Source organism: Sipha flava, unplaced genomic scaffold (assembly GCF_003268045.1).
Source record: "Sipha flava isolate LNK unplaced genomic scaffold, YSA_version1 314_pilon_pilon, whole genome shotgun sequence".
Taxonomy (NCBI): domain Eukaryota; kingdom Metazoa; phylum Arthropoda; class Insecta; order Hemiptera; family Aphididae; genus Sipha; species Sipha flava.
In genome coordinates this window covers 499,442-526,007 of record NW_020272994.1, presented here as the reverse complement: position 1 = coordinate 526,007, position 26,566 = coordinate 499,442, and the positions used below count along the sequence as shown (strand labels likewise).

General features: G+C 26.3%; 3 protein-coding genes across 3 annotated transcripts in view; all 3 read right to left on the bottom strand.

Annotated features, from left to right (window-relative positions):
- Nucleotides 1-3,584, bottom strand: part of LOC112686563 — a 5,317-nt gene extending 1,733 nt beyond the window's left edge. The window contains exons 1-4 of the mRNA XM_025558911.1: nt 3,474-3,584; nt 3,196-3,407; nt 2,613-2,950; nt 2,407-2,542 (exon numbers count right to left, since the gene is read on the bottom strand). Of these exons, the coding sequence (XP_025414696.1) occupies nt 2,407-2,542; nt 2,613-2,950; nt 3,196-3,407; nt 3,474-3,496 (709 nt within the window). The 5' untranslated portion in view covers nt 3,497-3,584. The remainder of the gene's footprint in view (nt 1-2,406; nt 2,543-2,612; nt 2,951-3,195; nt 3,408-3,473) is intronic.
- A 34-nt stretch (nt 3,585-3,618) lies between these two features.
- Nucleotides 3,619-6,559, bottom strand: LOC112686562. Its single transcript, XM_025558910.1, has 7 exons — nt 6,491-6,559; nt 5,400-5,711; nt 5,083-5,266; nt 4,422-4,665; nt 4,128-4,331; nt 3,801-4,010; nt 3,619-3,733 (listed from the first exon to the last, which is right to left on the bottom strand). Exons 1-7 carry the CDS (start codon nt 6,557-6,559, stop codon nt 3,619-3,621), a joined length of 1,338 nt encoding a protein of 445 aa, XP_025414695.1.
- A 2,227-nt stretch (nt 6,560-8,786) lies between these two features.
- On the bottom strand, nt 8,787-10,840 carry LOC112686543 (protein ZBED8-like). The gene has a single exon (XM_025558889.1). The coding sequence runs from the start codon at nt 10,489-10,491 to the stop codon at nt 9,163-9,165; it is 1,329 nt and encodes a 442-aa protein (XP_025414674.1). The 5' UTR covers nt 10,492-10,840; the 3' UTR covers nt 8,787-9,162.
- Between the last annotated feature and the right edge of the window lie 15,726 nt (nt 10,841-26,566).

The window sequence follows — 26,566 nt, the reverse complement described above, 5'->3', positions numbered from 1 at the left end:
AACGCCGGTTGGCTTGCGTTTTGGCGGACGAACGCCGAAGTAATAAAAACGCAATCTCCTAATTTTACATTGTTTTAAATTAGGATGGGCTATACTGGTTACGGAAAACGCTGCGTTTTCACTATAATTTTATGAATACGATAATTTTAAGTGGATATTCAATATTTCATCTATTTAATTTAATCCTAACTACCTAGTAAATAAATAATAAATAAATTATATATTTTATAATTAGGTTAGATAATAGATAACAAAAATAAAAATATTTAATTATTTCATATTTGATAAGTTGTATCATAGAGTAATCCACTATTATCGATTTCCAACTGGCAAAATGGGTCAACCATGCATAACAATTTATGATAACATTTTTTTCCCGATTACGTAAAAAAATAATATTTTACATTTTTATATTTGCACAGAATATAATAATATATTATATATGTATATTAGACTTATTTATGGAGCCAATTGGAGGGATCCGGACCCCATGGACCCCCCTCCCTCGTAAATACGCCACTGCTCGCTATAGACATATTTTTTACAATTTTCGAATCATGGAATACAGATTTCCATAACGCAATAAGTTGGTCTGTTAAAGATAGAGGTACATTTTTTGTAGCAAAGAAAGTAATCATTTTAAATTCAGCATTCCTCGTTTTCTCTGTTAAAGAAGACATCTTAAAAACTTCACTTACACTCTTTTGTCAATCAACTTGTCTAGAATTCGTAATATGTTTAGGCGATGAACCATGTCGTTTTATCTCAGTAAAATGTGAACTCATTGATATATTACACACATTAAAATATCCGACATTTTTTCAATTAGCTTCTATTTTATGTACCAGTCATTTCGCAAATTCTTCCCTATCAAGTCATTTAGCACAAAACTTTCTTATAGTCTTTAAAGATTTTTTTTTTCAGTTCCTTGTTGAGCATTTTGGACTATAACATCGTGACTGGTACTAGTAGTGAGAATTGGTACTGGATCGTCTCTTTCATCGGTTACTCTAGGATTCACTACGTTTATTTTAAGTCACTTATCCATAATGTAAATATTCAAATATTACATGAAAAATAGTAAAAACTAAAAATTACTAAATCTAATAAATTAAATATTAAAGTTTAGACTTTAAAATAACACAAAAATACCACATTTTTTTTACAATACCACATAGTGAATTACAAGTTATAAAAATTACCACCATATGGGGTGATTATTACATAATCGGTAACACTGATAGTATGTCAATTTGATCACGAATATCAAGTTCCCAAGGAATTTCAGATGAAACTTGAAGGAATAAAAAAGGAAGTCCTTACATATTCCTCTAGTATTTCTAATGTCCGCACCTATGGAATTCCTTTGGGAAATGCTAAGAAATTCCATAGGGAATTCCCATATAATTTTTAGTTACATTTAATTGGAATTCCATGATAGTATGTCAATTTGATCACGAATATCAATTTTTGTTTATCTTCATATATCATAACATTTTTGGTTGTGGAACGAATAGTGGTATTATCTTCCACAGATATTGCTACGGTTATAGGCATTTACAACCATAACCGAGGAATTTATCAGATAATATAAAGTAATTTAAAGTAACACTTTTTTACCACATATTTACCTACTAGTTAATCATTTTTTGGTTAGGTTAGTCCAGTTGTATTAGTAAACTTTATTAATTTCAACAATTACAGCAAATACATATATTTATATTGACATAAAATTTAAAAAGAGTAATGAAGACTAAGGACTTACCCACGACTGGCACAGTGTGTATGTCGAAATACAAGTCAAGAATGTCCTTAAGTCTTCTGACTTATATACCAAACAGAAGTTGTTCGAACATGGAACGAATCTGCCCGGTATATATATATATATATGTGTGTGTGTGTATGTATACATATGTATGTGCTTGTTTCGGACACCACAGTGTAGCGGATATAAAACCACCTCCCAAGTTCCACCTCCAGTGTCCAGTGACAGGCCGTCGAGTAAAAACGATGCCGCCAGCTAAGACCGTTGACAGACGAGTGAAAAGTTTGCTTTTTTTCCGTTTGTCTTTTTCCAACGATTGGGCCCGATACACGTCTGTGGCCACCCATCGTTAGTGTGTGCCATTTTGTGCTGCTACACCAGATCATTAGTGGTCGATTTTTTATATTCCTCATTTCCAGTGTTGTAAAAAATACTTTTAAAAAGTATTTGAGTAATTACTCAAATACTTATAAAATAAAGTATTTAAAATACCACTCAAATACTATCTATAATAAAGTATTTGAGTATTACTCAAATACTTTTTATAAGTATTTGAAATAAGTTTCAAATACAAAAAAAAAAAAAAAATCAATTTAATTCTGAATCAATCATAATATATTAATCGAATATTTGAGTATTGCATTTTATTAACATTATTTGTTCGAAATGTTTATCTGTCATATTCGTCCTTTTTTTGGTTATTGTGGCACCACCAACACTAAATATTCTCTCTACTGACGCACTAATAGGTAGCGGAGTGTTGTACTTCACAAATACCTGAAAACAAGGTACAAATATTTTTGAAATATTATTACTAATAGTATAAGAAGTTTACAACTAATCTTACTCTTTTGATAGTGGGTAAATTATGCAAACATTCCAATGTTTTTGTTGTAGATGTACCCAAAAATCTATCAATTTCATCATTAACCGTTGATTTTTCCTCTCGGGAATTTTGCGACCAGGTAAAAAAGCTAGATAAATCATCATTTACTTGGTTTTCTTCTGCATCATTATTGTCATTTTCATTGGTATGTAACTCATAACAGGCACTTTTTAAATATTCTGAAGCCAATTGTTTTTTTATGTCATTTTTAATCCACGCTGTTTTAAATAGTGGGTGGCAGACCGCAGCAGTGATTAAAAATTTGTCTATCAAATAATCGGCAAATCTTGTTTTTATACCTAAAAACAAAAATTATTTTCAATGAAGTTACTACACAGAAAAATAAATATAAAGAATAGATCAGCTAATTAACATTTTACATTATACATCAGTAAGACTGTAAGAACTAAGAGATATTGAATATTTAGTATTTACCAATAAAGAAAACCAAAAACAGCTAAAATGAAAAGAAATTAAATGTATAACATTAAAGTACTTGGATAAATAAGATTAATGTATTTAAAAAATATTAAATATTACATACCATTAAGTATGGCAATCACCAGAGGTTTCATATAATTTGAAATTGTTTGATCACTTATCATTAATTCATATTTATAGATTAATTCTTCAATTGTAGGTAGGAGATGACCAAAATACATGTTAGTATCACCCTGGAGTAAATCCAAGCTTATTGAAATTGGCCCCATAATTTTTTGATATTGACACATGAAATCAATGTCACTTTTATTAAATCTGAAAATATTATTTATAAAAAATATAAATAAAATAATTAATATATATTTATAATTTATAATTTACCTGCCAATAACCAATTCGTCCATTATTATTCTAAACTTAGGTTCATTATTTCTAATTAATTTATTAAGCAACACCACTGCGTCATACAATGAATTCCAACGTGTTTCGTTTGGTGTAATTAAATAAACGCCAAGATTTTGTTTAATTAAATCAGCTGACTTAGTTGAGCGACCTTGTTTGTTCCATAAAGCGGTAGACTTGGCAAAAGTGCTTCTTGACTGTTTTTTGTATGCAGGATTAGACAAAGCTTTTTTTGAATTCTTAAGCAAAATTAAATAAGGGCACCAAATTTTATATTTTATACTTTAATTATATTAGGTTATCTACTTAAATAAATGTTTAATTACTGTTGTTGCTATTAAATTTATTGTGTGTGCACAACATCGATGGTGTTTAGGTAATGCATATTGCAAATCATGGTCTTCATCATTTAGAATGTTCAAGTCGATTGCATCGATTTCTTCTACATCATCATCAACCGCATCGTTCACTAGCAATGTATCAGTATTTTCATCACCAAATATATGACCAAATGTTCTAAAAGATAATCAAAAATTAGAGTTTAAAATAGGATAATTAGATGGTTAACTAAATGGATTTTATTACAAACTAATTTAATGAGCAATCAATACAAATTCATAATGAATAACTTACTTGAAACATTTTACAAAATTTGAGCCATTGTCCGTAGTACAGTATGATAATTTATCTGAAATTTCGAACTCGGTGTAAACTGCATCCATAGCTTTGGCTAAAATATCATATGTGTGTGAACCTTCTAGTCGTCTTAATGCTAAAAGACGAGTACTTCTTGATAAATCTTCATTAATCCACGTGACCGTTATCCCAATGTATGATCTAATAAAATATAATATTAAATAATTGGTATCTAGCTATGTACAATGAACATGACTGTTATGATTATTATACTAAATAATAAAAATTTACTTTTTAAAAATCGACCAGCCGTCAGCAGTCGAAGCAATATGAGCACATTTGGACACCTCAAATCTCATTTTTAATGATAATTCTTGAAAATCATTTTCAATAGTTTTCATTAGTGTAGGTCGTGTCATAATTTTTTTGTTTGGGAAACCTCTGCCAATTATTTCCTTCAAAATAGGATTTTCTATTATTCTGAAGGGTACATTAGCACTTACAATAAATTTTTGCAATAGTTGATCTAAAGTACCTGCAATCAAAATCATTAGTTACATAACTAATTGACTATTGACAACTATATCTATATATAGTATTTAAATTACTATTTTTTCATTAAATACTAAAATGTATTTGTGTTTTAGTGTTTATGTTTGTTGAATTTTTGTTTAAATGTATAAATTATAATACATAGGTATATATAAAAATGAAAAATTTGTTGAAGATACAATATAACAAATCACAGTTGAAAGTGGCCAGTGGGTAGCTCATTGCCAATTGGTATGAATTTTAATTATATTATAATTATTCTAAAATATTTAAATATATCAATATATATTATGATCATTGTAAATCATGTAGTTATATAGATATCAACTACTTTTGTTAATACTGTAACTAAAAACTATTTAACAAGACAAAAATAAAAATAAACAATACACATTCTTACTTTGACTAGTTAATTTTTTGTTGTTCAAAAAATCTTCAAAAACTGGTTGTTTCATCTGGTTATTTTTATCTGATTGTTTTAAAGAACTACCAGCGTTATGCTTCAATGATCCATCATTGCATCTCTTTGTAGTGTTTTTGTTCACTGTATTATCAATGTGATCAATTTTCTTTGGATGTTGTGTCTGAATAAAATGAAAAAGTATAATATATAACTCGTGTAGAGACCCAGTAAACTACATATTATTAATTTAACACATACAAGGCATTAGATGGGTCAACTGCCATTGGAAGATATGAAATTAACATTGTACTTACGCTTAAATGTTTTCTTATATTAGAGTTTGAACGTGAATCCACCTTGTAACACTTCGTACCGACACAACTTAAGCACTTCACTTCCAGCTTCTTATTAAAAAAATTATCCTCAATGACTCTTAATACTTTAAAATATTGTTGATAATTTGGCCAAGGTAAAACTGATTCTTCTGAATCTGCGACCTGATCAACCTGATCTACTTCGGTTGGAGAATCACAATCACTCATTGTATTACAATTTAATAAAATCTGTAGGAACGTCAAGCAGACAACAGCGAACACGATACGAATAAGACGAACCCAAGTAATAAACTAATAAATATTACAATAGTGTAAAACAGCGTCGGGCTCAATAATCCATATGCAATATTGTAAAAGTGTATAACTGATTGTGCGCTAATGACCAATTGGAAATTTGTTATTCGTAGTTCGTACACACAAAAATAATATTATTTTCTTATAAAACTATGAAAATAAAATGAGTAATACCATGTTTCACATATCATTATGGTGCTATATTAATAGGCAATAGCTATATTCAGATATTTCGTACAGTCGACGATAAACGATAAATATTGACAACCATTTTCTTAGTAATTAGGTATAGTACTAATAAGTAATAATATTTTTGTACAGCAGAATCAGTAATCAGTCAATATTAATGGGTATATGTTACATTATATTAGATTAATATATAGATTTTAATTAAGAGTTCGTCGTAACCGCATAATATATGTTGTCTCCGTACACACGTACACACGCCGTACAGGTACGACATACCTAATGTTCGCTAATCGCTATAATATATATTGTTAGATACCGACAACGTACCGTAAAGCTATTAATAGACGAAAACTAAAACCGATATCGAATTGTTCATAAATGATAAATATATATAATATTATTATTATTTGACAATGAATAAAGAATTAAAGGAATAAAAAAAAAGTATTCAATAAAATAGTATTCAATAGTAAAAAAATGTATTTAAAATATCGTTCAAATACTTAAAAAATAAAAGTATTTTAAAAAGTATTCAATACGAAAAAAAGTATTTGAATACTTTTACTCAAATACTTTTACTCAAATACTTTACAACACTGCTCATTTCCTGGTGGACCATACCGTTCCCGATTGCCGGTGTTATGTGGCTGGACCATCGTGTCATTTGACAACTGCGTGTCCACACTACATGTATCGACGAAGAGGATATCACAAACCAAGTCGTCTTTTTTCTTTTACTGTAATATGTGTACTCCAATGTTCTTGTGCGCTAATTTATATATTGTGTAGCATATTAATTATTTTGTATTTACATAAAACCATAGTATTCCCAGAGCGCCCTATATTAAGTCATAATTAAAATTATTATTAATTAATTTATTGTGATATACTATTTATTATTTATCTACTTGAGTAACCCACTTCGCTCTTGTCTACATCATAACACGCAAGTCGTTGCCGACAACCACCGATCATTATAGGATCGGTATCGTTGTATGTTAACAATTTTATTGTTTTTATTTGTAAAAGATAATTATTAAAAATTATAAATAATATAGGGGACATAACACTGTGCCTTGAGGAATTTCACAAGGTATTTCTAAAGCTTTGCCAAAAGTATTATCAATTTATACTCTTCGGGTAAGGTCTACTTAAAAATTATTTTAATAAGTTATTTGCTACTCTTTTTATACCTGCCCTATTTAATTTCTCAAGTAAAATTGTATTAGTAGACGAGTAAAGAAAAAAACTAATTAAAATAATGTACCCCTAGATTAATAATTAATATCAACACATATTTAATTTTATATGAATGTAGAATTAAATAATAATTAAGAATATGTATTACATAGTATAATAATTAATAATAAAATACTAACTTTAATATGGCTTAACAAATTTCCACTTGATGATGTAGAAACAATTATGACTTTTGGGCAATTTTGACATGAAGCTGTTAATTTTGAACTATCTAGCGATATTAATTTATAAAATTCATCAAATAAATATTTGAATTTAGACACATTACACACAATTGAAGGATTGTCTTCGCTTTCAAAATCTTCGAGACTTCTTTTTTTGGTTTTTACGACAAACCTATCTATTTCTGGTATATCAATAAATTGTAATTAATACAATAATGAAAACATAAGAATCGATATTAGTTTTTTTTATTTTAACATTAATACTTACTTAGTGAATAGATAGGTATCAAATAGTAGACAATATATAATATGTATTAATGTATTATTGTGTTGGAATCTTTAAATAAATAAACAAAACAGAAAATCATAAAATGCTAATACTGGATAGTGGGTATATTATAGGTACGGGGATAGAGTAGTAGCACTCGCTGTACATTAAGTACGGCAGCCGGCAATGCTTCGAGGACTGAGGTCTCACTCTCACACTCACTAGTCACTGTCTCAGATATTATACATATATGTAATATCGATATGTCGTTACAAAATTAGACTGTGATAACGAAACATCGTGGATAAAGTTAATAAATAAAAATAGAATAACCTCAAATAAATATGATTGAAAATATTTGTAAATGTGGACTGCTGGACTAATTTTTAATAATTTTATCATACACGCAACGTGTAGTATTCTCTTATGTCTATAATATTATGATGACTAAAATGGGCTTGGGTCAGTTCTCCTCATTGATAAGAGATAAAAATGATAAGAAAACATTTTATCATGAAACACCAACTGTTCGGAATCAAAATTTTTACTGCCAGGAATTTAACGCCAAAGAATTAGGCTATACTGTGTTTATGTATTTTATGTATTTAACGGTTTACTGATTACATTTTAAAATTATAAATCATTATCATATTGGTTATTGTTTAAGACTATCACCTGCGATTATTTCATGAAAAAATTTTCAGCGATTATATTTAATAATAATCTAATAATAATAATTACTTAGTTTTGACTTATATGTACCATTCTTGAAGGATGTAATCAGTGAAAGAGGTCTTGATCATACAATTACAACATCGTCAGTTCTAAGCATTTATAACAGTGAAATAATTAGGTAAGTTTACTTTTATTGTATAATCATTGTTATGTGTATGCAATGTCAGAGTTATAAAATTATAACTCAAATGAAACTAATTATTTTAATACGCTTCTATTTTACTAGATATGTTAGGATTTAAAGATATTAAAATTTAATGATCTTTTCTTGTAGCATGTTTTTATACAAAATCAAAATTTAGGACAATTTTCTATGATTCGATTAATTTAATTTTTGTTATGTTTTATAATACTATTAAAATCATTATTTTATTATTAATATATTTATTTGTTAACAATTGACTAATAGTGTTCTTTAAATTGTAATTTGTAATTGAACTGTAATTTTGGTAGACACTAAGAAGCAGCCACAAAGTATACGTGCATCCAGTTCTCAGAAAGGTTGAAAAAGATGAAAAGGTTGTGGAGACTAAAAACACCGCAAACCATCCACATTTCAAATTATACCCTCAACATTTTTTTAACAAGAACTAATTGTGAATGATATTTGTGTAGCAGTTGTTTTTGCCAACATTGATGCGATCTATAGATATCGCGAAGAGTTAGCTTCAGTAGAGCTGGTTGGAGTAGATGCCACATATAAAACTGTTCCTCAAGTGCCAGAGGACTTACGATCTTTCCTAACATTTCAAGTACTCTACAAAGATGTTGTAAGCAATACCTTCTGGTTATAATACTGTTAATATACAGTTAAGATATGATTTAATACGTTTTATTTTTCATTTAGGCATTTCCAATGGTCTATGGCGTAGACTGGGAACTGGCTGAACTCTTGGCGACCAAAATTGGTCTTCCACAAAGTCAATTTTTTTTGGAATGCAGAAATAACCGATTTTGACGTTATTAAATTGAGCTCGTCACCTTGCAGTTGCAAATTAATGGCATTAAACTTTGCAAATAAATCGGTCATATAAGCAACATCGCTTTTAAATAGTAACAACCTGTCTTTAAGCTTTACATCTTTCTCTTCAAGAAACTCAAGCACAGAATCAAAAAGATTCCAAACCCTATTGAGGCAGGCACCTTTGGAGAGCCAGCGAACTTCGGTGTGTAAAAACAAGCGATTGAATTCTTCGTCGTTTTCCTTGCATAGCTTTGTAAATAGTCGATTGTTCAACGAATTACTACGAATTTTATTCACAGCAGATATAACATATTGTAATGACTGATGCAAACGATCACTGAGGTTTTTTGCAACTAAATGTTGTCTGTGAATGACGCAGTGAATAGCTAAAATACCGGGTATTTCATTTTTAAAAAAAGCTATGAACCCACGATGACGTCCTACCATTGCAGGTGCTCCATCAGTGGCAATAGGTATAACGTTTTTAAGAGGAATATTTTTTTCTTTAAAAAAGTCTTTGACTATATTGAAAATAGATTCACCTTTAGTGTCAGTAATCAAGGTCCTTGCAAAAAGCATTTCTTGAACGATTTTTCCTTTGTTTACAAACCGGACGTATGCCAATAGTAATGCCTCATTATTCGGTAATGTTGATTCGTCGATTTGAAGTGAAAATTCGGTGGATACTAGAAGTTCACATAATGAAATTTCAACGTCTTCCGCCATTTCGTCGATTCGCCGTCGCACAGTATCGTTGCTTAATGGGACATTTTGTATTACACTGTGTGAGGCTGAATGGTGTAAAACCGTTTCTAAAATTTCTTTGACAGCTGGAAGTATTAACTCTTCGCCTATGGTATGGGCTTTTCCCGATTTTGCGATCAATTTCGATATATTATAAGAAGCAATCAAACCATCATCGCATTGTTTTGATGAGCCTGCGCATAAGCCTGAGACCGATGGTGCCTTCAGAAACTTGTCCCTAATATTTGTGAAAAACGACAAATCTTTATTTTGTTTGTCAGGATGAACTTTTTGCAAATGTTCCTGTAAACGAGATGGTTTCATTGCCTCATTGGAGAACACTTTGTTACAAATTAAACACATAGGGAGCTGTATGTTGGATGGCGATGGAATAAATCCAAACTTTAAATACGTCGTATTATATTGACGGCATTTTCTTTTTGCATCAGACATTTTTGTAAATACAATTTTATGAAATTGAAAACAATTTAAAAAAAAACACTTTACCAACCGACTGAATATAACGAAAACTAATATACAACATACGCGGGTCAAATCAAACGGTGTACTAAAAGGTTGGTTAATATAGGTACCTATAATAAAGTATAATGTCAACGCACAATCGCTAAAATAATTAAGATAATAAATTTGTCAACAATCAAAGATAAGTTATAGTGCAATGCGTAGATTTAGTAGTGACTGATAGTTATTGTATGGATTATCAAGTATGAATTATTTTTAGGTCACACCGACACCATCTACAACGTTTTTGCGTGAACCGTTTACCGTCCCTCTACCACCCAAAATTAGTTCACAGCCCCCCTACCGCCCAAAACTAGTTCATTGCCCCTCTGTGACACTTCACCGCCCACTGGGGGGCGATATTGCCCCCGTTGAGAACCACTGGTCTATGCCCTTTTGAGGAGTGAAACACAAGAAACTTGCTCTTCATTATTAACAGTAATACGCAATATTTTACCTCTTCGTTATAATAGAATTAGTTTTGTCACTGATTATGAACGAGCTTTTATGAATGCTATCAGGGAATTATTTCCAAATAGTCAATTAATATGTTGTTGGTTTCATTATACAAAGGTAAATAACATTTTATTATAATACCTGCCAGATAAACTAATATGTTAGTAGACTTAGATTAAGTAATAGATATTTTATTTTGGATATAATATTACATATAATTTATTTTTATTATCCAATATTTTCTTTATTTGCTTTAACTGCGCTATTGCCTTGACATGCTTAATCTGGTGTTGAGTAGTTTTGATAATTATTACTTCAAATACTATTACTCATTGTTTATGAATGTATTGTTATAAATCTTAATTGTATGTCTAATAGGTATGCTTAATTAATTGTATGTTAGTCATACTTGCATGATAATAAAATGTTTTTTTAATTGTTAACCCTAAAATATACTAATATTTTAATTTTTTTCAACAGAAAAGCTGATTGTTGATTGTTGTTGAGAATCAGATCTTTATAGAATTTCAACAGTGCAAAGATGGCTTTAAAGTAATAATTTGATTTTTTTTTTATACATATAATTAGTTATTTATCTTTCAATTATGGTTAATTTCTTTAAATTGTATGTACTTTACTAGGTTAGAAATTAAATATGCAAAAAAGAGAGGGAAAATACATCTATAATGATAAGAGAATGCGTACAGCAACTGAATGAAAACGGACTTATTGATGTTTTTGAGGAGAACTGATTACTGTAATGATGGTTATGTTCAACGACAAATCCGGCCATATCCTAATATATTATAAAATATTACAATCTTATTGTTATTATATATTGTAAACTAATTTTATTATTTTTTTTTTTACCTTGTAATATGTACAAATAGTTATTGTCAAATCAAGTTGACTATTATATACATGTTTTTTTTTTAATTTTAAGTAATATTTCTTTAGTATTTCAGAAGTAGTTTGACAAGGTAGGCCTAATTTAACTTAAGTTTCTGCTGCAATTTCTTTATTAAAATTCATAATATTTACTAGTCATTAAAATCTTAATGTTGTTCTTCAGCTAAAAATGTTTTCCTCGTTATTAGTATTACCATATACATATTGTAAAATGAAACCTAACTTGCTTTACTGTGTGGTTAGTTTCTCTGGTCTTTCAGTAAGTCATTAAAATTGGAATGAATTTGGTTAATTTTAATTCATTGCTTGCAGTCAATTCTACAGTTCATATATGGATGTTTATTATGATAATTTCAATAGAGATACTCAAACTAAGTTAAACTGTATTTATTGAAATATTCTAATTATAAGTATTTATTTAAATTGACAATTATACTGGCGTGAGTGTTTACTAAGATCGGACTAAAACACATCTGAATATTGTTCTGTACGGGACTACCTTTTATACACCGTTCCTATGGAATAGTTGACCTGGACACGGTTTCTAATAACCTTAATATTTAAGATCACCTTCGAAAGTATCTACATTTGCAGTGCCCAACCCATACATTCACTGGTTGGCTTCGCGATGCGAGTGTCTTCTTAATATAATCTCTAAATCATATTTGACAATATAAATATGTATGTTAATATTTGGCATGTGTCTAATGTAACTTCAGTTATTGCAAATGCAATAAGGTGTAAGGTAATTAATTTATGTATGTATTCAATGATGTACATTCAATTTTCTTATGAAAGGGGAATTTAAATGACATATTATTGTAAATTTTTATCAGAAGATTTCATCTAAACAGTCATTTTTATCATAAATCATAATACTTTTTTTGTGTTCTTGAGGGGGAATTTATCCCGAAACCCCTCTCCATATGTACGCCCAAGGTCGTAACTAGAAAAAAATTTCGGGGTGTCTAACATTATTTAATAAAATTTATATTTCAATAAAGCTTAATAAAAATAAGTTCGGTCATAACAGCAATAAGGAATAATAAAATAATATCCTTAACTTCCAAAAAACATAAAACAAATTAAAGACATAGACTACAACAATCTCTTTTAAACCAGCATGATATAGATCACAAATCAAGTGACATTGTGTTAGTTCATAGATGCGCATTATATAAATTTAAATATATTATTTATATATATATAAATAATCTTTTATTTTTCAATATATAATTAACTGATTGCTGATACTTTCTTTAAAAATATTAAATCAATTATAATAAAATACTGTTAATGGTCATTGATGAATATGGTACCTATTTCATATATATTTTTTATAAATAAATAGCTCACTTTTGTTATTAATTATATGTATTTACCTATATTTTAAAATGGTTTCAGATTAAAATTGATACCATTAATATAACTATTTAAACTTTGTCATTATTGTGAAAAAAATTACTTACTTATGAGGGACTCAAAAACATATTCTGTAATTTAAAATTTTATATAGATTTAAAAAACCAACTAACTAAATTCTTAAATCTCCATTAGCCCCTCCCTTGGTTAGTGATAAAACCAGCACTTGATTATGAATTATAGTTATTATTCTTAACAATAATATATTTACAGCTACATATAAAATATTATGTAAAATGGAATCTTCAATAATCATCTAATTTATTACAAATAATATAAAATATATACCAAACGTTGATTCCACAATAATTGTATTAACTATTTACATTCAATTCCTGTAATACTTATTGGGAATAGTTATTTATATGTATGAAAATAATTTAAATATTGCATAAAAGACAAAAGTTTTCTAGTGAGAATTATTTTAGATATACATATATTATATTTTTTATTACACTGTAGTTTTAAAGGTAATATCATTAATATATATTAGAAATAGAATTGGGGCTAGATGAAAATCTTGAGGAACACCCGAAGTAACTAATATTGGTTTTGACTGAAATTTTTTATAAACAACAATTTGAGTACGCTGTGAAATGTAAGACTTAATCCATTGAAGAAGAGACCACATACGCCAATATTAATTTAATTTATGTAAAAGAATAGTGTGATTAACTTTATCGAAAGATTTAGCAAAATCAGTATAAATAACGTCCATACGTAAACCAGCTGAAAAAGCATAAATTATGGAATGTTGAAGGGTAAGTAAATTAGTAGTAGTTGTTTTAGACGATCTAAAACCATGTTGATCGTCAACAATAATTCTGTCAAGTTCAGGAGTTATCATATCCGACACAATAGATTCGAATGTTTTAGATGCAGTTGAAAGTAAAGAGATAGGCCTGTAATTATAAATATTCGATAAGTCATATGATGTCTTAGGAATAGGAAGGATAATACTTGTTTTCCATCTATCAGGAAAAATACCACTAGATAAAGATAAATTAAAAGTATAAAGTAGAGGAGAAGAGAGAACAAATTTACATTATTGATAAGACTGTCTTGTAATTAAATCAAGTCCAGGACCACACTTTGAACTAAAGTTATTTAAAGCATTAAAAACTTCGATTAAGGTGATTTTACATGAAAATAAAGGAGCTAGCAATAAGTTATTCGGAGAAACTGAACTTAGATCAATATATTTTGAGTTATCATAATGTTCAAAAACAATAGCAAAATGTTGAGCAAAGGCTTCAACAATAGAATTTGGAGAGTTAAATTTAGAATTATTTAAATACATACAGTCAGGTAAAAATGTTTTTTTTGCGTTTTTCATTAATAAATTTCCAAAATTTGGATGGTTGATGTTTAAAATCTTCCTAGTTATTTTTTAAATAATTTTGGTAATTTAATTTAGAGAGAGCTTTACACTGGACACGTAAATTTGAGAATTTATTATAATCGTTAATGGCACTAGTTTTTAAAGATTTTATGAGCTATTTTATTTTTAAATATTAAATTTTTTAGTTCAAAACCAAACCATATAGGATATTTTTGACGAGGTATTATTTTTTTTTGGAATAAATATATCAATAATTTTATAAATAATAGAATAAAATAAATTTGTAACTTAATTTACATTAAGATTTGAAAATATTTCAACCTAACTTATTGAGCCTAAGCATTTAATGATATCAGAGTAATTACACGAGTAAAAATCATAAGTAAATTAATTATAATCAATAGGCTTATAAGTATTAATAGGAATAATTATAAGTAAAGATGGATGGTGAACATCACAAGAAACAAGAGGAGTCGTAAATTTAGAAACTGTAATATTATCAATATTAGAAAGAACTAGATCAAGAATGGTATTATTTTTATTTAAAACAGTATTGAATTGAGATAAACTTAAAACTGAAATTTTAGATAGAAAGTCTACTGATAATTGATTTAAATTTAAATAGTTAGGTGAACAGGAAGGATAAGTGGATTGCCATTTTAAGTTTGGCGTATTATAATCACCTAATAAAATTATATTTTAAACATAGGGATAGGAAATGAATAGATCATTAATGTTATTGAACTTTTTACTGTATAATGTTATAGGTAGGCGAGAAGGAAGATAAGCATTACCTAAAATATAGTAAACGAAATTAATTTTGACAATAACAAATAAATGTTCTACGGAACAGGGAGGTAAGGGTAACATACGAGAATAGCACCTACGTATTTATTGTTTATTGCAATTAGCACATCACCACCTCTTGAACAACCACATATTGTATTACAAATACTCTAAATAAATAATCTAAGCAGATGTGAATAATTAAAGTAGAAATTTATTTTATTTTAACAATTTTCTTTTAAATATGACAAACAATTAGAAATTTTACATTTCATACGCGTTTTGTCGATCACCTGATGACCTTACGAACATTTTTCACATAGATATACTTATAGTATTTTACAGTATAACCTGTCGTATACGCACGCAAAGGCTTGACACATAATAGATATATTTCGATTATTGAGTGTCAGCCGTCAAAGAGTAAATATCGATACCTTTCGGTTAAAACTTATTAAATTCTCCTTTTGGTGACCACGATAACGAGTACAGGATAAGTACAGAAACATCTTGTTACTTTACAAAAGTGTTTTATCACCACAAACGCTTCAGTACACACACTAGGATTTGATTCTCCCAATTTACTAGGAAAAAAATGACAAAACAAACATTTTATAGTTTAAAACCAAATTAGATTATAATAACTTCAAAATCTCACAATAAAAGACACAATTTACTTTTAAATAAAAACTTGTCATTAGCCACGACACCCCGCAATCATTTATTTTTGCCTCGTATGTAATTTATTACGAACTATTAACTATATTAAGTTTCAAGCTATAATATTTTGTGATCATTCATATATGGAATAACAGACCGGTTTTTAATTTTTTTAAAAACATTGGTTTTGAAATTTGAATTTGAAAATAAATTTGAAATTCAGGGATTTTTTTGTTATTATGTTAATGACACTGTAGAGGTTGGATTGGAGAGAATTTTTCTTTTGGACGTTGGCATCAATGAATTTGGAAACTTCATTTTTATCTCTTATCAATGAGGAGAACTGACCTAAGCCCGACTAAAATAAATCTTTATAATATTATATTTATATTGGGTGTTGCATATTTACGGTTCAGTTACCGGATCGGTTCCTGGTAATCATTTATCAGTATTCAGCAACCCACGAATATTGTATAATAATGACAATTATAGATTGTTCATATTGGTTGTTAGTAAATTTTTAACTTTATTGTTATCTTATTGCTTACACTTTATAAAAACCCACCGCATGACGTCGAAGGAATATCAATTTTTACTGGAAAAAATTTAATTTAAGACTGAAATAATTTTTTTGCGTTTTGAATCAAATTCATCTAGATAAATTTATCTAGATACGACTTTTTTTTATCTAAGATAAACGTTAGCTAACTTGAACAACAATTATCTAGATAAGATAAAAGATAAGTAGTTTTTATCTAGATTAGTTCTCTAGATAAATTTATCTAGATGATTCCCAACACTGCTCATAAGATCGTTATTATTTTGCTGCGTGCTCGGCTCTTTTTTATTTTTATTTTATTTTATTTTATTAAGATATACGGGCGAGATCCTTTTTTAAATTAAAACATAGAATAGATATAATACTCGTATTATGTAGCAGTAGAATGAGTATAAAATACATTTTACAGTAAGTAAGTAAAGAATAGTAATTCAATTTTGTGAACAGACATGAAAAAGGAGGGACTCGAGGATTATTAAGGAGTAAAACGTGATAGCAATTTTTTTTGACTGCACTTTATGTATATGAATACGTATACTCTAAATTATTAAGGAGTAAAATAAAATAACAATATTCGTTGACAACAATTAATTTACACTATGTATATGAAATATGCATGTACTACTTTTTAAGGAGTAAAACATAGTAATGATATTCGTTGATAAAAATAATCCATGTACATTATGAGTATGACAGCAACAGTTAGTATCCGCTTGTTGTTTACACCAAACTAATATTTTTATTTTGGTCTCATTAACTTTTATATTTAGTTATATTTTAGTATCTTATCCATGTCCCTTCGATCACCGTATCATCATAATTGCAATGTCGTCCGCATCTCTACTCACATTCTATTCATCTCCGTCCCAAAAATTATCTTAGATCATCAAAATTGTAAAATATATTTTTCATCATAAAAACGATAATTTGTTTGATATTGAATAGTGTCCCACTTTTCTCAAAATTAATTCATTGTTTTTTTCTTCTGGAATATTATCTCAGAAACGTCACAAAAATGATCAAACTTAACTTACACAATAGCAATTGAAACTGTGAAGGTTTTTTTTTTTTATTCTTATAGTGGAACCATTTTTTCTTTACTTTTTAGTAGTCGCACTAACATGTGATAGTCGGTAATATTTTCAGTTTCTAGTCTAACTATTTTGTCAATCTAGGAGAACATTTATTTTGATATTGGTTCAAGGCTTATGACACCAAATGACAACTATAAAGTGTATTATATTATCTCGTAGTTCGCATTTCTGTATGTGTAAAAAAATTATAATAAAATTATTAATTATTATAATTATTTATTTATTATTATACCTAATAATTTAGTCACAGTACAATGCAGCACATTAATCTTCGCATTTACAATCATTTAATAGCAATAAGTTATGACCAGGGCTAGGATTTGTATGCAATAAAAAATTGTAAAATATGCATTTTATTTACCAAAATATGCAAAAATATGCATTTAAATTTTTATAAGATAAACATAAAAATATAGTTAAAAAAAAATATTTGTTTATTGAAATACATCAGTGGTTAGATTTTTTTTCTTAACCCTACAATGCATGATTTTTTTTATTTTTCATTATTTAATTTTTTTTGGGTTGTTATATTAATCCTAATGAAGAAGAAATTCCTAAAAAAAAATTGGTATTTTAAGTCTCTAAAAAACCAATTTTTTAGTTTGTTGCCTGTGAGCAACGCTATGTATTTATGTACAACATAATTATTTATTAAATTTATAAATGTAATTTATTCATATACCTATCTTGAAAAGTTATATCGTTTATTCATTAACTATAAATATAAGAAAATAATTGACTAACTTACCAATAACAAAACAAAGTATACATTTTTAAAAATGTAACTTAATATAATATAATTGAAAAATAAAATAAAACAAAAATAATTTAAAACAAATTTTATGTTTGACAAAAATAACCAAGTTTTATACTTTAATCAGCAGGTCTAAAATTAAATAAGAAGTATTAATATTAAATTATAAATATTAATTACAAAATATACTAAAAACATCAATTTTTCGCATTCTTATAATCGAAATATGTAATAGTATTCATTTTATTCAATATATGCAATAATATGCATTTTATCTAAAATATGCAAAAACATGCAAAATAAAAATACCACCATGTATCTCATCATGAGGTGATTCGTGAACATTACTGACAAAATCAATAATCAGAAGTCGCAAAAAAAACATGCTGTTGCATACAAATCCTAGCCCTGGTTATGACTATAATTGAGAATTTAAATTAACGATGATATACTCAATGACTACATACATACGATGAAGATAGTATCAACATGTATTTCATACAAAAGCCGATCTTTAACCACAGCAATAAGTATAGCAGTTGAAAACCAAATTACTGTACTCACAATACGTTTTACCGTTATTTGTTAACCAATGACTGGAATTGTGCATCGTTATTAAATTATATAATACTAGTCGTTAACATTTTGTAATACCGATTGCTAAAAAAACAATTTGTAAATCATCCATGTGTGATATATGACACTAAAGTTAATGTTGTTTTGTGCTTTGTATTTTTCATACTTATAGTTACCGTAGGAATGAAAACTTGAGTATTTAAGACTCGTTTTTTTCTAATTTCTAATATTTTTTTTTTAATTTATTTTTTAAATAGAAAAAAATGTTTTAATACTTTGATTGTAAAAAACAAATTTAGTTGTTTCTATATAGTTTCATAGTCAACTAGTTATTTATGTGTTTCGTTCAAATCCAAGTTTTTGAATAAATCATTCAAATAAAAAAGTAATTTACATGAATAGTGTTAATATTAATACTTTTTTTATTGGACAATGAATTATAAAACGTGGATAAGTCGATAAGTAGATACTTAGGATAAAATAGTATAATATATTACCTATTCTATAACCTATATATACTTATCCTGAGACTTCCAATAAACATTTTGTAGAAATTCAAACCTTACGTTATGGTATGACTTTATACTATTATACACATTGTTTTTAATAGAATACCAAGTTAAAAAATACTGAAAATGACCAAGTATAATTTTTATGGACACTAATCATCTATTTTTTTATTATTTATATAAGTATTAAATAATTAATTATTAGTAATAGAAAATGCTGTCAACTATAATTTATTAATCCATATACTCACATATGAAAATTATAGTTTTAAATTAAATTAATTTAATATTATTAGTTATAATTTATAATTAATAATTTAACAGTAAAAAATAATAAATAACAATAAATCACTGTTTTTCTCTTAAAACACATGACACGGTACAAATTAAAATATAAAAATAAATGTATTTAAATACAAAAACCTTGAACGACGGTAAATAATATTTAAACTAATTTCATACGTGCCAATGGTGCTACGATATTATATTTTATTCTTATATTGTGTTGCATATAGTGGTTAGAATTAAAATTTAACCAATCATTGCATTCAATTTATTCAAAGTACATAGGACCAGAAATGGAAGCTAATAAATCACAATCATTTACCTCGTATTCATTAAACAAAAAGTACTGTAGTATTGTTGGATAGCGATAGCCAAAATAATGTAAATTATTGTTATCAGTGTTTCTTCGTTTTAATTATATAGTTTTTTGGTATTCATTTATTAAGTAATTTCATCACGGTTAGTGGGTTGCAATACTATAGGACCAATTGCCAGACTTTAGATCGTAAACCGTGATTTGATCTTTGATCATTTCTAATTTATATAATGATTATTAGCAGTCAAACACAATTAAAAACATAATCATTGAATGCTGATATAAGAAAATACAATTTTTATTCGGATTTCTCGTTGGTAGGTCAGGGACCTAAACTGTGTTAAATACTAATTCAAAGCATGTTGTTCATTGCACATTGTTATTTCCTTCGATCATTCAAACGCATCTCTTGCATGACGGATCTGTTAATTATAATTAATAAGGAACAGATTTTTAATAATTAAATGCATATATATTTATTATTAAAATAAAGTATTTGAAATTGTATTAGAAATATGCATGATTTAAATCATTCTTATTCAAATAACATCAATTTTATTTTAAATATTTTTCTTATTTTAATTTTTAAATTATTTTAGCACATTTATTGAATATTGATGACTTAATAGTGCATAGTTTTATTAAATTGAGACTGTTATTAGTAAAGAAGACAAAATAATAACAAGACCTATATATATATACAATTAAGTATTTACTTTCTGTCTTATACAACAATATCTTATACAATTTATTATTTTTAATTGTATTACTTATTAACATTTCTAACATATCAAAGTATTTGTAAAAACATATTTTCTGGATGTTTTATGCAAAAAAAATTATTTTTTTTATAAATTATTAATACATTGATTGTCATCCTTCTCTATGTGCCAACATTAATTTCTGCATAGATTTTTGTTGCAATCGATGCGCTGTTTTTTTGCATTGAGATGCAATGAATTTATCATGTATAAGTGAAAGCTAAATCTCTCACTTTTTAATATTACTTAAAAACATATTTTTGTTAATTTTTAATTCGTCAGTCTTATAGCCAGCAGAGAATCCATCAATATTATTAACTGAGTCGGTAATTTAAAATAATTTTCATTATATTATGGTTTATTTAATTAATACTTATATTTACATATTAATTGTTAAACAATAGTTGTTATTAATAATAATAAATAATTTATTACCTATATCATTTTCAGTATAAAAGTATAATTAATACATTTACACAATATACCTATATGTATTATATTTTAGATGTTTTTTAATTAGATTTAGTAATAATTATGAAAAATATTATTTAATTGTTTAAATATTATAATTAAAGGGGATATATTTGGGCATAATTTTAAATGCCAGTTGGAGCTATTTTTCATAGATTCACCACTGCTAATAGCCCAACTGACCTATATTCGATATTGTGTTGAATATTATGAGTATTATAAAACATTTGAACATTTGTACTCCCTTTCTTTTATGCAGCGTACATAGGTATGTAGATGAACTTTCAGTCTCTCACTTGGTACAATCAGTCGACTTCTGATAAATAAAACATTAATAATATGTGTAATTATAAACGAATAAAACACAATTTCAATATAATTGCATCAAAAAAAAAAAAAAAAAAAAAAATGTAAAAGAAATTATCTAAATGTGCAATTGTAGAATAATTATATATTATAACCACCATTTAGTTATTACTTACTTAAAATATATATAATTTGTTATATTAGTTAATCTACTTTCATTCACCTGTGATACTTCAGAATTATAATTCAAGGTAAATCTTTAAATAGAGAGCCTGTGTTTTCAAGTAAAATTTCTGTCAACGTACCTACTAAAAAATAATAGCAGTAACACGTATATATGTGATATTTATATAGTTTGATAAAATATTTTGAACTTTTAAACTATAAAATATTAAATATTATATGTTAAAAATGCTTTAAGAATTTAATAAAATATGATTTATGTATTATAATGTTTGACGTCTAATATATTTTATCTTGTAAAATATGTGAATAAAACATTTAAATCGTAAAGTATTTAATTATTTAAAAATTTTAAACTCTGATTTACAACTAATTGCTAATTTAAATATATTTATTAGATTTAGAAAAACTTAATTAGTAGCCATATTATTGAATAGACATTTTAATTTTAAAAATCTCAATGCTAAATTACTAAAATTATTTTATCAAACAGTGAAATACCTGTTTGTTGCCGGAAGAGTATTTTTTGTGGACTTACAGGAAGAAAAATAAAGTACGTAGTAAGAAATAGGAATTTGATATTTATTAATGACTAACTCTTTAAAATGAATTTATAATAATATTTTGTGTAAATAAGTGTTTCTCAAACTGTGGTACGCGTACCACTAATGGTACGCAAAAGACTACATGGTGGTACGCGAAAGGCCGCATGGTGGTAGAACGGATATTAAAAATTCAATATTTAACTCATATATTAATTTAAAACACTAATAAATTTGTAGTAATATATAAATAATAATTTTATTTTAGTATTTTACTGCTTTTTTATTTAAAATAAATATATTTAACTATGTGAAGTTTGTATGATTCTATTTTTAATAATTAATGGTACGTGACTGATAATATACACATGTGGTACGCGAAAAAAAAAGTTTGAGAACCGCTGGTGTAAATTGTACTTTCATATTTATATATTATGAAAATTGCAATAGAGAAATATTTTTTACATTAAGTAAACTCTATTTTTATTTTTAACGTTTAAAAAAAATCCTTGTTAAACTACTATTTCATTTAAAATCCACAAAAAAATTACGTCAACTTTGTTTTTCTAGAGAATTGTTTATCTGATTTGTTTTTAATTGTTTGTAGTCTTATAGGTATTGTTTTTAAATTAGGATTTGTTAGAATACTACTTGTTTTATTTTAATTTTTTACATTCATTACTATACGTTACTCGTATAATCAAAGCTGATTTTGTACTTGAATCCTATAATTTCTCATTGGTGATAATTAAATTACGACAAGGTTATTAAATTATTATTTTATTTACCAAAACTTATCTTCATGACTATATACTATATATTTTTTTAATAAAATCTGATAAGTATTACTTTTATCTTTTATTATCTGAAAAAATGTATTCATGTATATTACACATACTGTGACATTTGGAATTAACTGGAATAAACATCAATTGTTTTATTAAACAAGAGCCCTTTCGTGTTAGATACTCTAAAACGCTACTAGACAAGAATCTCACTGACATCCCGAAAATGTTGATTCATCGGACACAAAATATTGTCACCAAACTTATAAAATGTTTTTACGAAGAAATCATTGAAAATGAACGGCTAATAACTGTATTACCGGACAGATGTTCATTGTTTTTCGTGATCCGGTTAGGTAATTTTATTATAATTATATTTATACTTATATGAGGTCATTATTAATTATAATTAAACTAAAAGATATTTTCTTAATCTCAAGTCATGAGTCAAGAAACAAAACAAAATATAATAAACCTTTGTATCGTACTCACATATATTTACGTGTTTTATTCCATTAAAAGTCTTAAAATATTATCGTTTATACATAATGTTAATATTAATGTTTGTTCACTATCTTTATAAAGATATAAATTTTTTTTTTCTCATATAAAAATAGTATTTATATTTTTAATATTAAAAATAACTGATAGTTATTAGTTAAAAATGTAAATACATTTTAAAATATATGCACAATGGAATTTAATAAATTATTGTTGCATAAACCCTATATCTACTATATTACCAAGCAATTATCTTAATTAATCTTAATTAATCTTAATCTTTTATCTGCTCGCTACGAATGTCTCCATCTACGATAAACAATACAATAGAAATATGATAATCAATTGATTAATAACAATAATTCTTCAATCCCCTTAAAAAAAAGTTCGATTTTTAAAATGTAATTAAAAACATATTTTTGATTACGAAATGTCATTCATACATAATAATATTAACGATTTTAAACTTTAGTACACCAAAAAAGATAAAATTACCAAGGTTGATAAAATAAGTTTCATAATTTAAGTACAGTGAATAACGTTAGGATAATGTGATCAGTTATCACTGTTGGGAAATAGAATCAACTATTAATTTTACTGGCTTTTGTTAGATATATTCATAATTCTTTATATGTACCTATTCAAAATAAAATTGTGTCAATAGGTTTTTTAATTTAGGAAAAAATTGTCATTATAATCATACTTAGTAGCTCATTTTTCTGAAAAGTATTTTATTTATAAGAACCCATCTATTTTTATATAAAATAACATTATTAAACATTAAATTATAATCAACATAAAATTCTAGTTCATTTAAACTGAATGTTGAAGGCGGATAAAGATATGATTGTATTGTGCACCCCTAATACTAAACGACTTGTATGTGTGTGATGTAATAATTATTTAAAATTATAATTATAAAGTTAGTATATTAAATAATTTAAAAGCTCAGTTATTCTAGTCTGCCTGCTACAGGTTTGAACTATCATTAAATGATGTATTGAATTGTTTAGTATTATATTTGTAATTGAATAGTGTATATTTTTATTAATGGTTCATGTTTTTGTTATGATCACTAAGTACAATATGGTAAATTGGTAAATATGAATTCAATGACAAATAAAATATTTATATTTTCATTTTATCTAACTATGGATTAATTTTTGTAGACTGACTTAGATTGATAATATTAATATTAGTAGGGCGAGGATTTTTATGTAATAAAAAATTCTAAATATGTAAATATTTATGTTCTTATTTTTGCTAAAATATGTATTAAAAAACGTAAAATATTTAACAAAAAAATCGGTATTTTACATTAATTTTTAATTATTAATTAATAATTATTCATTTAATCATCTTCATTGTTGTCTTCTTCGAAACAATTGGATACGACGTACATTTAAAGATTTTAAAATTTTAATGAACGCAGTTAGATTTCAAAGTCAACTCATAGCGACTGAGGGTGCATTTAACGTCGACCGAGGTTAATGGGGCATATTTCATACTACATATGTCGGATGGTGTTACTTCAATATAATTTGACATATTTTCATTTTTATTAATAAGATTCTCTAATAATTTAAATTTTTTTGTAAACCACCATATTACCCAGTACATAGTTTAATTAATTTTTATTATAACTCCAAAATCTCCTTGAACTTAATTTCATTGAATTTCTGCATTTTCCACTATCCCGAGACTCTAAATTATTGTTAGATTTAATGTTTCTATTTTTTTTTTTTTTATTATTTTAACCAAGAAAAAAAGTTGTGGTAATATATGCTAAATTATTTTGCAAATTATTATTTTACATAATATCAGAAGTAATAGAAATTCTAGTATCTGAATTAAGATTTGAAATATTTTCTTTGATTTAATTCCAATATAATAATTGTAAATATAATAAAAACTGTATTTAAATGGTATGAAAATGTGAAATATTTATAAAATATGTAAATATTGATGAAATATTTAAAAATATGTATTTACAACAATATATGTGAAAATATGAAAATTAAAAAAGTCTCATATTATTCAGAGTGTTATGAAACGTGCTTATTTTTAATAGGAATTAAGAAATTCACATTCAATAAAATTATGTAATTACATAAAAATCCGAGCCCTAATTATTAGGATATGGATAATACTTTGATGGCGTCTTCTTTGATCAGGCATTTTTTTTAAAATATATATATTTATATTTTCATATATATTTTCATATTATGTCTTCTAATCAAAGTATTTTTGCAACAAATGAGATTCAAACTTATGCGATTAGTTACAAGGCACAGAAATAAAATATTACATATTAATTTATATGGTTTGTTTAAAACAAAATGTAAGACTTTATATCCGTCTACTCTTATGTAAGTATACTTTTGTACATATTGACACTGAACTCCCTAAACGGACTGATATTTTTTGAGTTCGTACTTATTTATTTTACGGTATAAGATATCATTAATTTTATTATATAAAAAATAAAACAAATCACTATTTATATTAATTTAATATAATATTAAATAATAATATAATATATTATATTATAATATTTAATATTAATTTACATTTTGCATCTATGTTTAATTAATGTAACAGAATTCATTAAATACGGGCACATGGATAGGAATAATAATGTTATATTCAAACACCTTATAGATGAGTTACATTTGTTGAGAGATCACGGTATTGATATTGAAATTAATAGTAAATTTATAGGTAATTAAATTTGAACTAGGCCTACTGTTAGGTGATAATCTTGCTTTACATGGTATTATGTGATTCGT

Coding starts and splice junctions, on each gene's coding strand:
- LOC112686543 (XM_025558889.1), bottom strand. CDS start 10,491: ATGTCTGATGCAAAAAGAAAATGCCGTCAATATAATACGACGTATTTA.
- LOC112686562 (XM_025558910.1), bottom strand. CDS start 6,559: ATGGTCCAGCCACATAACACCGGCAATCGGGAACGGTATGGTCCACCA. Junction 5,712..6,490: donor GAAATGAGCAGTGTTGTAAA/GTATTTGAGTAA, acceptor AATATTTATTAG/TTTATTACTTGGGTTCGTCT. Junction 4,332..4,421: donor GGCTGGTCGATTTTTAAAAA/GTAAATTTTTAT, acceptor ATATTTTATTAG/ATCATACATTGGGATAACGG.